This window comes from Sarcophilus harrisii, chromosome 1, assembly GCF_902635505.1.
Source record: "Sarcophilus harrisii chromosome 1, mSarHar1.11, whole genome shotgun sequence".
NCBI lineage: Eukaryota > Metazoa > Chordata > Mammalia > Dasyuromorphia > Dasyuridae > Sarcophilus > Sarcophilus harrisii.
This window is the reverse complement of record NC_045426.1, coordinates 621785352-621802766: the sequence shown is the minus strand read 5'-3', so window position 1 is coordinate 621802766 and position 17415 is coordinate 621785352. Positions and strand designations below refer to the sequence as shown.

At 36.0% G+C, this 17415-nt stretch overlaps 1 protein-coding gene across 1 annotated transcript in view; it reads left to right on the top strand.

The window, feature by feature from the left end:
- Nucleotides 1-16618, top strand: part of HHLA1 (HERV-H LTR-associating 1) — a 59052-nt gene extending 42434 nt beyond the window's left edge. Inside the window, exons 13-15 of the mRNA XM_012541830.2 lie at nucleotides 7594-7750; nucleotides 12158-12240; nucleotides 15911-16618. Coding sequence (XP_012397284.1) covers nucleotides 7594-7750; nucleotides 12158-12240; nucleotides 15911-15954 — 284 coding nt within the window. The 3' untranslated portion in view covers nucleotides 15955-16618. The remainder of the gene's footprint in view (nucleotides 1-7593; nucleotides 7751-12157; nucleotides 12241-15910) is intronic.
- Nucleotides 16619-17415: the final 797 nt, after the last annotated feature.

The following is a 17415-nucleotide window of genomic DNA, read 5'->3' as shown; positions in this document are numbered from 1 at the left end:
TTGAGGTAGAGCACATATTTTCTTGAGACTTAGCCCAGTCCTTGAGTAGTTGAGTATCTTGATGGTGTCAATTCAAGGCTTTGGTTCTATGATACCTGCAGAGACAGTCAACTTTTTCAATGTCTGTTTTCTGATATATCTCAGTCCTACTTTCTCCTTTATCTTTCACAAGTTGCTTTGAGCTTCCAATTCTTGGCTCAACTTTATATGATTCTTACTCCTTCCTTTCAGCTTCCAAACCCTCAGAATCTCTTTCTGGTTCTGAGATTCTACTCCTTTTTATGCAACATTCCCAGTGTATGACAAAGTCTCTTACACAATGACTTTTATTGATTCAAATAGGTATATAGACACAGTTCACACTCATTTCTGACTCATTGGTTCATTCAAGAAGTGTTCTTATCTAACAAAGGAAATTGCTTTTAAGCGAAGTGAGATGATCAGTGAAACTTAAGTCTCTACTTGTAAAATGAGAGTTCAATCAGGATGAGGTCACTTAAAACTCTAAATCCTAGAACCATAAAGATTATACAAACAAAAGTTTTCTTTTCTCTTCTGTCATGTTAATTTGTCACAAGGAAACAGATATTCCCCCTGTGTGAGCTGTCCATTGCCTATGAGGCTTTCTTCTTAAAAGCAGCATTCACTCTTTCATGACAGTAGGGCATGGTATAGGAGGCTGAAAGAAGAATGTTATAGTTACTACTTCCAATGGTCCGTGTTGCCAAGCTGGCTAAAAGAAGGGAAATGTTCCTCCCAACAACTTTTTGCCAGTAGTTAAATTTTTTACACCCTTAAAATTTGTTGGAATGACAGAACTTTTGGATCACACTTACAAACCTGAAGCTCACAAAATGGCTACACAATTTTGCTTTAACTAACCAAACAAGCATTCACTAAGCTCTTATTATGTGTCAGACCCTATGGTAGGTTATAGAGAAATAAAAAATAAAAGTTAAAAAAATCCCTGCCATTAAGGAACTTACATTCTACTAGGTATACAATATATACCTATAAAATCATATACAAATACATATACATATAAAAAAATCAGATAGTTTGAAGTGAGTGGCACTAATAGCTAAGGGGAATTAGGAAAGGCTTGATGTGAAAAGTAGTGTTTTCCCTGAGTTTGAATGAAACAAGGGAATCTAAGAAATAAATATGAGGGAGACATGGGGGGACAGTGTGCAAAATGATATAGAGAGTTGTAATTTTATGTATGAAAAACCTTAAGAAAGTATATTTGGTTAGCTTATGGAATATGTGAAGGGAAATCATGTATTATAATGGTCAAAGATAGTTTGGGGCTGATTGTGAAGATCTTTAAATGGAAAATGAAAGAGATTATTTTAAATCAATCAATAAACATTTATTAAGTATCTACTGTGTCAGGCACTGAACTAAGTGCTGAGGATACAAAATAAAGGCAAAAGACAATCCCAGTCCTCAAAATTGGAGATAATAGGGAGAGAGAATATCAATGTAATTTATGAAATAGGAGAACAGTATGGTCAGAAATGTTTTAAAGAAAGGGATATTTAAAGAGAATCATCAGAATGTGTCCTATAGGGAAATTCTTCACTCAGAGTTCAATCATGGGAATCCGAATTGATATAAATTAAACTATCTAGCAGATGGCCCACCACCAGCTCATTAGCTCAACAACACACATAATTACTAATAATGGCTCCTTTTTAATTGTGGGTTTCATTAGTGTAAGATTTCTGAGGGAATCTGAAAATTTGCTTTCCAAAGTAGATGAGAATCTTTAACTTTTATAGACTTAGAGTCGCTTAGGGAACTGAAAGATTAAGTGAGTTTTTCAAGTTCAGATGAGGCAAGATTAGAGAGACTGAACCTGTGAATTTATGGGTATGAGAATCTCCCAGATGAAGAAGTACCCTTTATTAATGAAGTACCTTCTCCACAACTTAGCTCACAAAGGAGTTGACTTTCTCCACATTCCCCAGCCAGCTTTGTCAGAGGCAAAATCTGAACCCAGGACTTCTGACTCAAAGCAGCTCTCTATTTATTGTACTAATTTCCCTTAGTACGGCTTTATAGCTCTTAAATAATAATAATAAAGAAAAGCCTTAATATAACCCTAAAAATAGAAGACACATAATCATTCCTATAAGAGCTTGATGACTCTAGGTTCAGGAAATATGTGTGAAGTACATCCACAAAGCTGGACTGACAAATCTCAAAGTTACATGGAAGGGAAAAGACTATATGTGTAGTCCAGTGTTTGCCAGTTATCCACAATAAGGAAAAAGAGGAATTTTCTGATCTTTCTAGAACAAGTAAACAAATAGAGTAGTCCAAAATAAGGTCAAGGTCAATGCTTGAGGAAACCTGCAGGAAAAGTGGATCATCTGCTCAGACAAGGTACTCCTTGGAGGTAAAAACTATTGCCTAGTCACAATAGAAGAACTGTGAGAAAGAAGTTAGTTTGAAAGGAGAAGCTGACTGCCATGAAATGAACAGATGGAGCTCACCCCTCCTCGAGGGATGTTCTGCCAAAAAACAATGATAGGAAGGCACTCTTTCAATGGGGACCCATTTGAGAACTAACTTCATGTGTGAGAAGGAGGGAAAGCTTATTTTACCACCTTCTTCCCCAGACAACCTAATAGCATCCAGTTAACCAAGAGTGGGATGAGCTAAGTACTAAGTTATTGGGTATCCTGTGATATTACCTAGGTAAGTAGAAAACTGGAAAAACTTCATAATCCCCCACTTTGATGGACTGATGAGACTCATCATTGTATCTACCATATACCAAAAACAGAAGGAACAACAAATACCCAACACCCAAATATGTTCATCTCACCTCACTCACAGAACCCAAAAGCACCAATATCAATTTTGATAATAATTATTATATTTTATCTAGCACTACACACTCGAAAAGTACTTACCTTATGACAACTCTTAAGTTGTCATAGTAAAATTAGAGAGGAATAGCATAGTGGAAAATGAATACTTTTGTCAATACTTGTCATAAGTATTTTTATTCCCATAATAAAATTGAGTAATGCTAGGTTTGAGAATGATGAAATGACTGTAACGTGGTTACAGGCTAGTATATTTGGGGAAGGAATAAGGAATGTAGAACATACAGATATCATAAGATCACAGACTAAGAGCCTTCAGAGACCTTCTTAGATCAGAGGTCATCTAGTCCAAATTTCTCATCTAAAGACACCAAGTGATTTGTCAATGATCACATAGCTAGTAAGGAAGAAAGTCAAGATTTGAATACAGGTCCTGTGTCTCTAAACCCAGGACCACCATACTTTTTAAATCCTCTACTTTCTTCTATTATACTGCTTGAGTTGCTTCATTGTACCTGTGTCTCCTGGGACAAATAAACTACATTTTGTTGTCAGAGGTATTCATTTCTCAAAGTCATTTCTAGTAGGGATGTAGGGATGTAAGGTTCAAGGAAAATTTTACTAAATGGTAATATCCTATTCATATCTTTTTATTTACTATCTTTATGCCAATAAAATGTGATTACAAAAAACATTTGAAGCAGATGAAGAAAATGATAATAATAATAATCACAATAACAATAATAATAATGATAAAGTAGGACATATGTGTAACTTTCATTTCTATATAAATGAACCTAAAGTTACTTGGCTTACATGTTGGCTTACATGTTGGTTACATGTTACATCTTCCATCTCCCAATCACACAATCCTCAAGTTGAATGTCAATCCTCAGCCACTTACAAACTGTGTAAGATTACAATTATTATCTCATTTGATTCTCACATTAACCCTCTCCCCATTTTACCATGAGGAAACTAAAGCTGAATGAGATTGTTACTTGTCCAGGATCACCTAGCTAATAAGAGGCTGAGGCCAGATTTGAAGGACCCAATTCAAAAGGATAACATTCAGCTTAAGGAATATGGTGGGGAATGGGAGCAGGGGGATGTAACTTGGTTGCCAAGCAACCATAGCATTATTTACATAGAAGCAAAAAAACCTCACAGGGCAAGTGAGTGATTATTTCATAGGATTATAGATTAAAAAAAAAAACTAGAAGGAATGTTAGAAACCAAACTCCTCTTTTTATAAGTGAGGAAATTGCGGTCCATTCCAGTGACACGACCAGTCTTAGAATAAACAGGTGTTAAATGCTGGCTCTGAAATTTGAACTTGGATCTTCCTTTTCCACTATACTACTCCTCTCCCATTTTGAACATAATTACTAAAGGAACTTCAAGTTACTTTTAGCACCAGATGACAAGGTCAGCTCTCTCACCAGAGACTTGAAGAACTCTAGCTAGCTAGTATCCTAGCAGAAAGATGCCCATTTACAGTCTTTATAGTTCCCTTGGGTCATCTCAGGCTATATTCATCACTAAACTAATTCTGCTTCTAGCTTTTTCTTCTGGTAACTAAACTCTCCAAAGGCCACTTTGCATTTAAAATCCAAGCATCTTCTCCCCAAGCCTGATTCATGGATCTAAGGAATACAGTCCAATTTCACCCTGCTGTTTTTCAAAATCACCTTTAAGTTCTTACATTTCTAATAAAACTATATTTCTGGAATATTTGTCATTTATTACAGATCATAGAAGCCTTCTGTTTCTGCAGAGATGGGAGGGGAGAGGAGGAAGTTACATTCTTCTCTTTGAGCTTACTCTGCTCAGCTGAAGTCTTCAGAGTCAGCTTTAGCTTTGTATTTTAAGAAAGATGAATACAAAATGTTCAGCCCTTGCAAATGTGGCCTCTTTGGTAGTTATGTTATGCATTCTTAAAATTCCAAAATATGCAACCAAGAAAGACTTCAGGTAATCTGTCATTGTCCTCAGGAGGAGACTTTCTGATCAAACATAGTTAGCATATAGCATAGATGAGATAGGTATTCCCAGTTTACAGTTGAAAAAATTGAGGTGCAGGAAGAAGTAATATCCCTTCAATCATGTAACCATCAAGCTTCAAAGGCAAGCATAAATCCCAATGGAAAACAAGTTCTTTAGTAAAGGGATTTTTTTATTTTTGAAATGTGTATACTTTCATTACCAATACAGATCAGAACTTGTAAACACACACATACACACTCATGCACATAATAAGTTCTATATAAATGCTTATTCCCTTCCCCTATTGCCTTGTACTTATCTGACATAAACTTTATAGCTCCTTAAAGGTGTATATATTATATCTTTCCTATTCCCAGTAGACTATAATCTCCTCGAGGGTAAAGATTATTATTTTTGTCTTTGTTTCCCCTATGCCTAGAATATTACTTGACACAAAGTAGATTTTTAATAAATGTGTATTGTTAATTGATTAATAAGGACAATAGTACTTAATGTTCATTAAAACCAGGGGTATTCTAGAACCAGATCAGGAAAGTCAGTTGTAAAATTTGCAGAGTGAGCATATATGCTCCAAAAATCATTAAATAATACAAGTCAGGGCTTTATTTATTGTTTTGTGGATTTTCTAGGCTTCAAAAGGTGACAGAAAAAATCGGTGTGTAGACCAAACTTAAAAGTGTGTTATGCATACTTTTTGGAGAGCCAGTTGATAAACATTTCCCAGCATATCCCTGATTAAATCCTAGGATGATTGGGAAAATAAAATGAAAATAAGTAGGTAAAGTACTATATAAATATAAGCCATCAGAGTAATTAGAGGGAACAATTCAAGGTTTTAATTCTGATAATCACTGGCTAGGATTAACTAGTGCTTGCTTTTATGGGCATCCTACCTTGCTGGTCTCTGAGCTGCTTTCAGAAAGACAAGAATTCTTGCCTTAGTCAAGTTCCCCACTTGACAATACTCCCAGAATCACATTCATAATTTATTACACATTTTCTTGGACATGACCTTGAGTTTTTTGTGAGGGGTGGTGTCCCCTGTACCTATCAGATGAACAATCAGTACTGTCTTTCTTTTCTGTCAAGTCAGTTTCCATAAGAGACACACTGTTATGAAGCTATCTCTTTCAGACTAATTGCTCCCTCCTTTTCTTCCTGCCAGTGAATGCCATTCTATATTAACTTCATGTCAGCATTATGCAATCAGGACATATTTCAACAGAGTGTTATTAATCCGAAGGCAACCTGCATAATCCTTCCTTTCAAGTAACATATGATCACCTCAACATGAAATGAATGGGGCTTTAAGACACAAAAATTCAATTATTCTGCCAGATACTTTCCCCATTTTCCAAGCATTCTAGATGTAAGACCCTTTAAAGTGAAAATTTCAGAATGTATTAACAAGGAAGAGGAAATAGATGTAAAATAAAGCCAGTGTGATTTAAAACAAAGATCAATCAGTCAACAAGTGTTTATTAAACACCTACTATGCAACAAATGAAATGCTAAGTAAGCACTAGACACTAACCTGGAACAAGAAATGAATGTTTTAGTCACAGACCTTCGGTTTACTAATTTAGTGACACAGTTTGTTTCTCCTCTCTTGTCCTTAGTCCTTTTGTTCAATGAAAGTTAGACTAAATCATCCCCTAATATCCTCTCTAGTTTCATATTTTATTATTTGGATACCCAAAACTATTTGGCAAAGTCTAGTGGGAAATTATGTCTACTCACTTAGGAGTTACTGGAAATAAGTTAGAATTATAGGATTTGTAGCAACCCCTAGAATGGTCAATAAATATTTATTAAATGCCCACTAGGAGCTAAGACTAAGCTAACTTCTGGGAATACAAATATAAAAAAGAAATAGATTTCCTGCCCTCAAGTTGCTTATAATCAAATGTAGGATGATAAACACAGAAGCTGAACATGGGGTAAGGGAAGGCATCCAATAAGTGTAGGGTATATTGGGTAATGTTAGAATTATAGGATTTGGAGCAGCCCAGTAAGATTCCTAAGAGATAGGGTTGACTGTGTCACTGCTCTGATAGTTCCCAATTACTTGTAGGAGCAAATACAAACTCCTTTATACAGCATGTAAGCCTCTTTACACCAATTAAACACTGCTAAGCCTTTTTTCAAGGTTACTCATCCAATTTTGGTGTTTACCTGTCACCCAACTCTCACTTTTGGTTCCAAGAGCATGCACAGCAGCCACACTATGGTAAAGCCATCTTAGCAGATAAGCTAAATCAGGTTAAAGTAACCCTTAAACCTCCTCCAACTCATCAGTGAATTGATGTCTACCTCAGTCATTTGAAGACATCCCCTGGTGGAATAGGTGGATAAAAACAATTTGTTCCAACAGCCATGAAGACCAACTCAGGTGTGTCTGCCTCCAGTCACAGTAATCTGTCTACCTGGGGCACGGAATTGGGAAAATGCAGAAAATGTACTTATAGTAATGATGGTTCCCAGTTGGTCCTATTCTGTGAATGATTTTCAACAACAACAAAATGTGTTTTGAATCTCCAAAGTAATAGAACATAGTACTCATAATATTCTTTACAATTATTTACTATATTTGATATCATTAAAAATATATAGCTTAAAGTCTTTGGACTATTGTTAAGAAATACCAGTGGGTTCCCAAATCATCAGGTCATCCCTGTCATAACAACCAAAATCACATAGTCAAGAAGAATGCTCTTTTCACCACATCCTGCTTCTCATTTTTCAGGATGTCCACAGCCACTCCTCCAGGACAAAGACTTGATGACCCTTCCTCTCACCCTTAGCCTCCAAAAGATAAATCCTTGTGTCATGGAGCTCTGCCGATTTTATCAGCAATGCCTCTGTGTTAGTCAAAAGCAATATTCAAGAAAAGATACTATGAGGTAACTACACTCCCCTCTGACCCTTGCTATTTTGTTGGAATATTTTCTTTAAACTGCTTCTCTTTTTTTGTTTACAGGAGAAAAAGTTGTCCTTTGGTTTGTGCAAAATGGTGGTTTTTATCATTTTACTAACTGCACAAATGACTTGATTGAGAATTCAGAAACCAGTTTCTCTATCTGGGATATATCCATCCAACACACATGAACCAACTCCTCTCCAATCCCCCCCCCCCAAAAAAAAAAAACATCTTAAATAATTCAAGCTGTCACAAACAACATTAATTAATCAATTACTATTACATCTAAGGTACTGTTTTGGCTTCAATTGATCCTTAGAAGGCATAGGATATAGGATCTTCATTTTTAAGATGTGTCACAGTGTGTGTACCCCTCCATCTTTTCCTTCCTAGTTTTCTTTTTCCCTTTTTACATATTATCTTCCTCCTTTATACCAGAGTCCCTTAAACTTTTTCCACTAAGGATTCCTTTTAACTGAGAAAATTTTACATCACTCTGGCTATATAGGTATACAAAATAGGTAAACAAATCAAACATTTACTGATAATAAATCATAATTTTGCAAAAAAAAAAAAACCCTAACATTCAATTACATGACCCCATATAAAGTTGCAACCCATGCTTTAAGGAACTTTGCTTTAGACTTTACGCTCCTTGAGATCACAGGCAGTCATGTTTCCTTGGGTGCTTAGTGCAGTGACTGGCACATAGAGAACATTTAATAAATGGATTAGCACTCTTTCATATTTTGTTTTAAAAGATTAGATGAAGAATGTTGCTAAAATTTATACTGCTTAAAGATTAGTGTATTTGGGACCCAGTTATTGACTGGTTATGAATTAGTTGCCTATATAAGAAAATGAGGTTTGAGCCTCTCTTCCTTAGACCTCATCACTAAGATTTTTAGGAAGTAGGAAAGCAAGAATGCACAGGACTGAGAAATGAAGACGTGGGGAAAGGGAGGGAAGTAGGTGATCCTTAATTGCCCTCTCTTAGCATACTACACATGAACAGGTATGGGTTCTAGAGACAGCACAGGGGAATGGCTAGAGAGAAGAAGGTCACACAATAATGAAGAGGACAAAAGCACATGAGAAGAAAGAACTAAAATAATAGCTAAAAATAATAAATAATGAAATAATAACTAAAAACAAACAAAACAATTTTCTTAATTCCTACCAGTAAAATTAGCCTACAATGTTGTCTGCTCCTTCAAGTTTCTGTATAGAAAGTTAGCTAGTTGGTTCAGTGAATAAAATGTGACATTTGGAGTCAGGAAAACCTGAATTCAAATCCTACCTTAACCATTTAATATCTGCGTGACTCTAGGCCATTTAAGTTACCTCTGTTTGTCTCAGTTTCCTCATCTACAAAATGCAGATGATAATAGCATCTACCTGTTAGGGTTGTTGTGTAAAACAAATGAGTTAATGAGGATAAAACTCTTTGGGAACTTTAAAATAAATTCTAGATATTATCATTCATTAATCATTCTTTCATTCATTCATTAATCATATCATTTCATTAATCAATCAGTCTTCATAAGACTTTATCCTAAAGCTGGTTGATTTTTTTTCCCCTAAATATATTTGGAAAGAAACTTGAGTTCTGGCTTTACATTGGGACAGAATGTGAAGTAAGAAGAGTGAGTGTTGTTTTCAAAATCTTGTGTATTACTCCCTAGCCTCCCATTCCTCTCAGACTAATGGAATTTGCTGGGGGCTAGGTCAGAAAGGTCTTTGCCTCCCTCTTTCAAATATGAACAAATCACAGTTCTTCCAAAGGCTAATACCAGTCATTTTCAAAGCCAAATGAATGGGTCAGTAAAGGAAAATTGGAGAATGGGCCCTGTAATGTTTGAGAAAATTTGGTCAGGGATTTTTGCCTTCCCTGAAATGCTGACATGATTTCTCTTCACTGTGATTTTCTTTTAGATGCTGCCATAAGCAGAATAATAGAGGAAAAAAACACAGTCCTCTCTAGTCCTGAGATCCTTTCTACTTCCAAACCTTTAATATCATTTTTAAAGTCTACTAAAAGAGCCACTGGAACTAAAGTTGATTGGTTGATTGGAATCTGTAGTGTAGCAGATTAGGAATCAGGAGATCTGGAACAAGTTACAAATCTGATATCTATTATCTATGAGAATGTGGATAAGTCATTTAACCTTTAGAAACCTTCCTCGATACTACTCATACTCTCTACTTTACAAAGTTGTTATGAAAAAGTGCTTTTTAAATCTTAAAGTGGCAATTCAATCCAATTCAACAGTTATAACTATTATTCACCAATTCTCTTCTTATGAACTACTCTTAGTCCTTCAATAGATGTCCTTAACTGTCTCTCTAGCTCTTATCTTTGGATACCTTATCCAGCATCTCCTGTTTCTTGTAGCTAAATGAATCAGTCAAGGACAGTTTATCAAGGTCTTGAGTATCAGGAATTAGGAGAAAATGAATAAAGAAAAGGGGGACTATCATTCTACCTTATGGGCATTTGTGGCTGCTCTTTAAAAATAGAACTATGATTAAAGAATGAGGCCCATCTATCTACAGCAGATGAACTTTGGATCTGAACTGGGAAAAGAGAAAATATATACTAAAAAGACAGGTCAGGAGCACAATATCTTCAGTCCCAAAATCTAGAGCCAAGAGAACAGAAAGACTGGGTTTTGGAACAGCAATGTGTGTATAGTAAGTCTATCCTACATCAAAAATTTAAAATTCTGGGTGGGCTAGTGAGATGACCATTTGTCTAATTCTACCTGATTCTTTTTACTGGACACATTTGTATTCCCCCATTACTGCCACATTTGGAGTCTCCCAAGTCTCTTTCTAACACAGTTGCTCTATTTGATCAAGGATTCATATTCCAAAGCCCTCACCAGAAATCCTGACAGCTGGCTTAAGTTTAGTTGAACTTAAGTGGAAGTGGCTCAAAGTAAATCAAAGATATAATCTGCCCTAGTATACTTGAGGTAGATTGAAGACAGATTATTGGAGTTGAATAAATTGAGAATCTAGGAGGCTGGACTGAACAAAATTTGGAAGAAAAAACCCTAATTGTATTGGATGCAGAGTTAATAAATGCTAGCCACAAGAATCCAGATTGGTTTATATTTAATAAGAAAAGAAGTGATTGCTAACTGATACTTATGGTGATAAGAGGGACTGAATGTGCTGGTGGGGAACAAGGATTTTGTTAACTCCTTGTTAATTCCTTTAATCTCCTGCTTCAAGGAGTAAAAGGGAATGAGTAGACAGCCTTGTAAAAGAGCGCTAAGAAATGTGGTGTCTTCAGAAAAAAAATCCTAGGCTGCAGCAGACTTTAGAAAATACAAGTAATCTAAAAAGAAGAGATCTAAGACCATAGATTTACAGCTTCCTTAGAAGGGATCTTAAAGACTATCAAGTCCAACTTCTTCATTTAACTATGAGAAAGTTGAGGTCCAGAGAAGAGAAACTGAAGGCCCAAGATCACTCAAATAATATGGCCAATAAACATTTATTAAGCACCTACTACATGCCAAGCACAAAATAAATAAATGGCAGAGCCAGCATTAGAACTTAAGTTCTGACTCTAAATGCATTGATCTTTCCACTGATCTAAAATCAAGGACAGTTGTTAGAGGACGCAGTAGAAATGAAATGAAATATTGAGAGGAAATGTAGTAGAGGAAGGATGTGGCTAAGTTTTCTACAGAGAGAGGCAAGAGGTAAGACTGTGGAGTCTGGCCAGATCAGGACAGAGGAGAAAGTTGGAGAAAAATCCACCCTAATTTATGATGGCACTTGATGAGATGAGCATGATAGGTATTTGGCTACAGACTCAAGAGTGGTAACCTAGATCTGGGAAAAGAAGTAGACAGAGAGGATGAGGGGTAAAAATTTCAATCCAATTTTCCCATTTATCAGTATATGGAGCACAGATTTATTTTTCCTGTTCTAGCTCCAGATCTACATCTTCCTTATTCTATGAATAAGGGCCTTGACCTTATATACCTTAGTACCCCTGTTGTCAGCATTGAATGATATTTCCTGAGAGTTTCACAAGAATGGTTGAAATCAAAGAAAAGCATAATACTGGACTGAACTGAGTTATTCTGTAGATTCCTAGAGCCTCCTGAGCCGTATTCATATATAGTTGCCTATACCATCTGGGTAAAAGATATCCCAAAGACAATAGGGTCTTATGAAGTTTATGTTTCATCCCCAAAAGCAACCCCAAAGCACTGCCAAAATGAAGACTAGTATATTGCAATCATTCTCTGACTATTAATAAGTCAAGTCCTACCTTACATATTTTAAATTAAACTCCCCAAGCTGCTCTAAATGTAAACTGCTAACAATTGCAAGTTTGTCTCTTCTCTGACTTATATTAACTCTCTAGGTTCTGCACTGAGTACTATTCCTGGTTCTTGAGAAATGCAACCTACATCTGTCAGAGAGTGACAAGGATGGCTCATTCCCATAGTAAGTACACTACCTTCAACACTTAGTGTATTTACTTTAGTTAAAGTTACTTTTGCTACAACCAATATCATTACCAAGAAAGGCTTTGTATAACACAACTCCCATAAAATCAGACTTGATCTGATTATGAATAATGCTTAGTAATTAAGATAGCATGCAAGTCTTAGAGTCAGGAGGACATAAGTTGAAATCATACCTTAGATATATATTGCCTGAGTGATTCTGGGCATATCATTCAACTTTTTCTTGTACTCTGTTTCTCCTCTACAAAATGGGAAGATAATTCACAAGATTGTTCTGAAGGGAATATAAGATAACAGGGAAAGAAAACTATAGATTAATTTTCCTAATGAATATTGATGCAAAAAATTTAAATAAAATATTAGCAAGGAGATTCCAATAATGTATCACAAAGATCATTCTCTAGGACCAGGTGGAATTTATATCCATATTAAGAGATATTCCATATTAAGAGATCAAAGAAAAAGGAAAAAAAAGGTTTATATGTGCAAAAATATTTAAAGCAATTGCTTTGTGGTGGAAAACAATTAGAAATTAAGAGAAAGAATATCCATTAGTTGGGGAATATCTGAACAAGTTGTGACAAGTTGTGATATATGATTGTGATGGAATACTATGTCTAATAAAGATTGATCAACAGGAATATCTCAGAAAAACCTGGGGAAGACTTATATGAACTGATGCAAAATGAAGTAAACAGAACTAGAACATCGTTGTACATCTGTGTGATGATCAATTCTGAATGGCTTAGCTATTCTGATCAATTGAATGATCTTAGACAATTTTGAAAAATTTATACTCTTTTAAACTTTATTTATCTTTTTGATTTTTTCTTTTGGTTTGTGTTTTATTTTCAATATGTCTAAAATGAAAACATTTTTGCATGATTCCACATATATGATCTGTATCAAGTCAGTTGCCTTCTCAGGGAAGGAGGGATAGAATTTGGAACTTAATTTTTTAAAAATAATGTTTAAAATTTACATATAATTGAAAAACATTTAATGAAATAAATAAAAAGTATTGAGGGATGAGGGAAAGGAATATTCTAACAAAAAAGAAAAAGGAGATAATCAGAAAAGTTGCCTACTCCTACTTTTATGAAAATTATGAATTATTGCAGAGATCTGCTCATATTATTACATCATTATCATCATCATCATCATATAGAAATTGAACCTGTGATTTCATTAGCATAGGGAATAAATGGGCAGCTTCCCTCTGACTTGGTGTTTTAGAGAGTTTCTTAGAGCACTGAGAAGATAAGGGATTTGCTATTACATAGATTACATAGCTAATAAATGTGAAAAACTCAATTTGAATCCAAGTATTCTTGGGACCAAGGACAGCTCTATTCATTATACCACAGTGTCTCTCATAATGATAATAAGAAGAGTTACCTTTTGTGTAGCATTTTAAGGTTTGCAAAGCACTTTACCTAGATTATCTCATACATACAATATATCACTTAAATGAGATCATATTAAATGTGTAACTGAATTGAATAACCTGGGAGCAAAAGATTCTTTACAGAAGAAAAAGAAGAGACTGAATAATTATACAAGGAATCATGTATTGGGTAGGGAGTTCCACTAAAGAACCTCTTCCAATTCTAAGAGTCTTGATTCCAAGATTCTTCAAACTCCACTTAATTTGGGGCATCAATTTAATCCTTCAAGAAACATCTGAAATACATTCATTTGAAAGCAAGAAATTAAAAAGTCTGGATAGATAAAGGGTCTTGCCCAAGATCATATAGCACATTAGTTGCAGAGACATAGGAGCAGGAAGTAGTTCTTGTGTGACTCTCAGGCCAAATTTTTTTCCTGTTCTGCATATTATCAGTACTTGATAATGTGCTTTGCATGTAGTAGGTGCTTAATAAATTCTTGTTGATTTGTCTTGAGCATTTCCCAATTAAAGTAGGAGTCAATAGTCATCAAACCGAAAACATATCCAGTACAGTAGATACCTTGATGTTATAAGGGAAGCAGTATAATCAAGGAGTAGCAAAATCCTATTTCAGTTGGAAAGCTGATACCTCTGGGATGATGATCCTCTGTCTGAATGGTCACTGACTATCCGGCTCTGGGACCAAGTCAGAGACATGCTCTCCCTCCATAATTCTCCACAAATTCCAGAAAGCCTTGGGATGTGTCCCCAAAGAGAAGACGACTAAGAAACAAGCAGAAACAACGTGACTCAGACAACAGGAACAGAGCAGGATCTCAGTTCCAGCTTGTAGCCTGATCTGAAAACCACAGCGAAATAACCAGGGCAGAAATCCAGACCAAAGGAGAGTCTGCAGTTTTGTGGCCCTGATCCTATAAAGCTTCCCCAGTGACTGAGAGTGTGTCTTCAGACAGGAGCAAGGAATGGTCTATATAGTATTTGATGTCCAACAATTCCAGGGAAAATGCCAGGAGCAGCATAGAGTCTGTATACAATATTTGTAGATCTAAGAAAGTCCTTTCTCAAATTAAACTGCCAAGAACTCCAACTCTACTACAGAGAGCACAACTCCATTGGTCTGGCCAAATTATTCAAATACCAAATGTACGCTTGCCAAAAAAATTATTTTATGGAGAGCTCACACAGGGCAAGAGCTCACAAAATGGTCAGGAAAAAAATGATATAAAACTCTCTCAAGATCTCTCTTAAGAACTTTAGAATTGATTGTATGATTTGGGAGACTCTGGCACAGGTCTGCCCAGCATGGCGTACCCTTATCAGAGAAGAGGCTGAGCTCTATGAGCAAAGGAGAATTGAAGTAGGTCAGAGGAAATGCAAGACTCACAAAGTTAGAGAATCTACCCCAAATATTCATAAAGACTATCAGTGTTTGGCCAGTATTGGTCTGGTAAGTCATAGTCAGACACATTATAACTCAACTCTAACCTAGTGATGTCACTTTGGTTCTCATCAAGAACAGGTAAGCTTGGAGCTTCCCAGGACTACTAGATCTCTTGGCTTAGCTCTATATATGACCCAATGGAGTATGCTTTATCCAAAGGGAGTGCTGATCATCCCCATGATATTAGAACCTTAAGTGCAGATTCATAACTAAAATTAAGGATTTGGATCTGGAAGAATTCCATCCTTTAAGCCATCTATTCTGACACCTTTATTTTATAAATGAGAAATTAAAGATCAGAGGGAGAACAATTGGCCAAGTAATTTTAATTGAGAAGTAAATAGTTGATGTAAGTAGATCGTGTGCTGGATCTGGGGTTAGCTAGCACTTAGTTTAAATCTTGCTTCTGACATTTAATATCTATGTGACTTATGACTTAATTTCTCAAGATTTCAGTTTCCTCACCTGTAGATAAGAGGAGGCAACAATAGTACCCATCTCCTGGGCTGAGATAGAGATCAAATAAGGAGATACACACACACAGTTTGCATTTTTGTATATTATTCTTCAAACTTACATAAATGGAAGTTATCATTGTTAGTGGCAGGACCTGAGCTAGTTTAGTTACCTTCAATTTAATATATAGATCCTCTTCCACAATCCCACTGCCTCAGTATATGATGGATGGAGCACACTAAGTCTGGCATTGTTCCCAGAATCACCTCACTCAGACACACTGCATTTCCCTCTACTTGTTCCATACTGGTGATTTTTTCCCCTCCTCTTCTCTTTCAGCCTTAAAGCAAAAATGTCTTTCAAATATCTGCACATCTGTCTGAGGCCCCAAGGGAACCACTGAAGCAGAGCTATGATTCCACCTCCTTGGCTGCTTTCCTTACTCCACAGTTCCAGCAAGATCACCAAGAACTGATTTTTTGTTGCTGTTGTTTTTTAATCAGCCCTTTGTTCTCTCTTGCAGGTGTGTTTGATGTTAGGCCATTGTAGACAGGGAGCTCAGAAATTATAAAGGAAAAAACAGCACACACAAAAAAAAGTTGTCCAACCTATTTCATGTTCATAAACCCATCAGTTTTAGTCTTGTGGTCATCTCAGGCCCAGGCAGATCATTTGGGCACAGAAGGCAAATATCCAAATGCCTAAGAAGGTGACCCCACTTCTATATTAGAAACTGGTGTCTCACAATACCTCAAGACATCAAGATTTGCTGATGGGACAGAAATGCATTCCCAGGTTCTCTAAAATTGTCTGTTAGAAATTTCTCCTTTGTTTTCATGTTATTGTTAAGGAGGTAAATCCCAAAGAAAATGGCACTGATCCTGGTCTGATGCTCTAGTTAAGATAAAATGTGTTTGAGAAATATGGATCCCCTCACTTTGACAGAGAGGGATTACCAGGGACAGAATGCTACATGTATTATCAGATGGAGTGATCATCGAAGTTGTTGCTTTTAATTTGTTTAATTGGTAATTCCAATTTGTTCTCTCCCTCCTTTCCTCCCTTTTCCCCTTCCTCCATCCCCCCCCATTTTCTCTCTGTGTCTGTCTTTCTCTTTTTCTCTCTTACACACACACACACACACACACACACACACACACACACACACACACAGAATTACTAGCATCCTCTCTCAAAAAAGTACCTTTTTTTAGTTTTATATCTTCATCCATCCCATATATCTCTTTCTCCCCATCTTTCTAGTTCATCTTTCTATGTTGTCTTCTTCCATTAAAATGATAGGAAGGGCTTTTTCTTTCTATGGGGGAAGACTATCTTGTTCACTTGTATTTGTCTCCAACACTTAACATTTAAATGGCACATCATAAATGTTCTATCTAGCAATCTATCTAAATAACAGAGAGAGATACAGAGACAAACAGACATATGCATAGGTGAATAGATAGAAAAAAGAAAGGAAGATAGGTAGATAGATAGATAGATAGATAGATGGATATATAGTAAATATATAGATTTTATTCAGTTGTTTCAGTCATAGATAGGGAGATAAACAGATAGATGACAGGTAGATGGTAGATACAGAGATATTATTCATGTGTCTTAGTCATAGATAGACAGACACAGACAGATGACAGATAGATATTCTATATATACTGAGCAGCAGTGTGATCCAGTGGAGACAGAAGTGGCCTCCAAAGCAAGTCTGTATTCAAACCCGGTCCCTGATATACAAACACCTGTCTGACTCTGGGCAAATCACTTAAGTTTCCATTGCCCTAGGCAGCTGTCTACAACTATAGAAGCTGCCTGCCTGCATTGAGAGA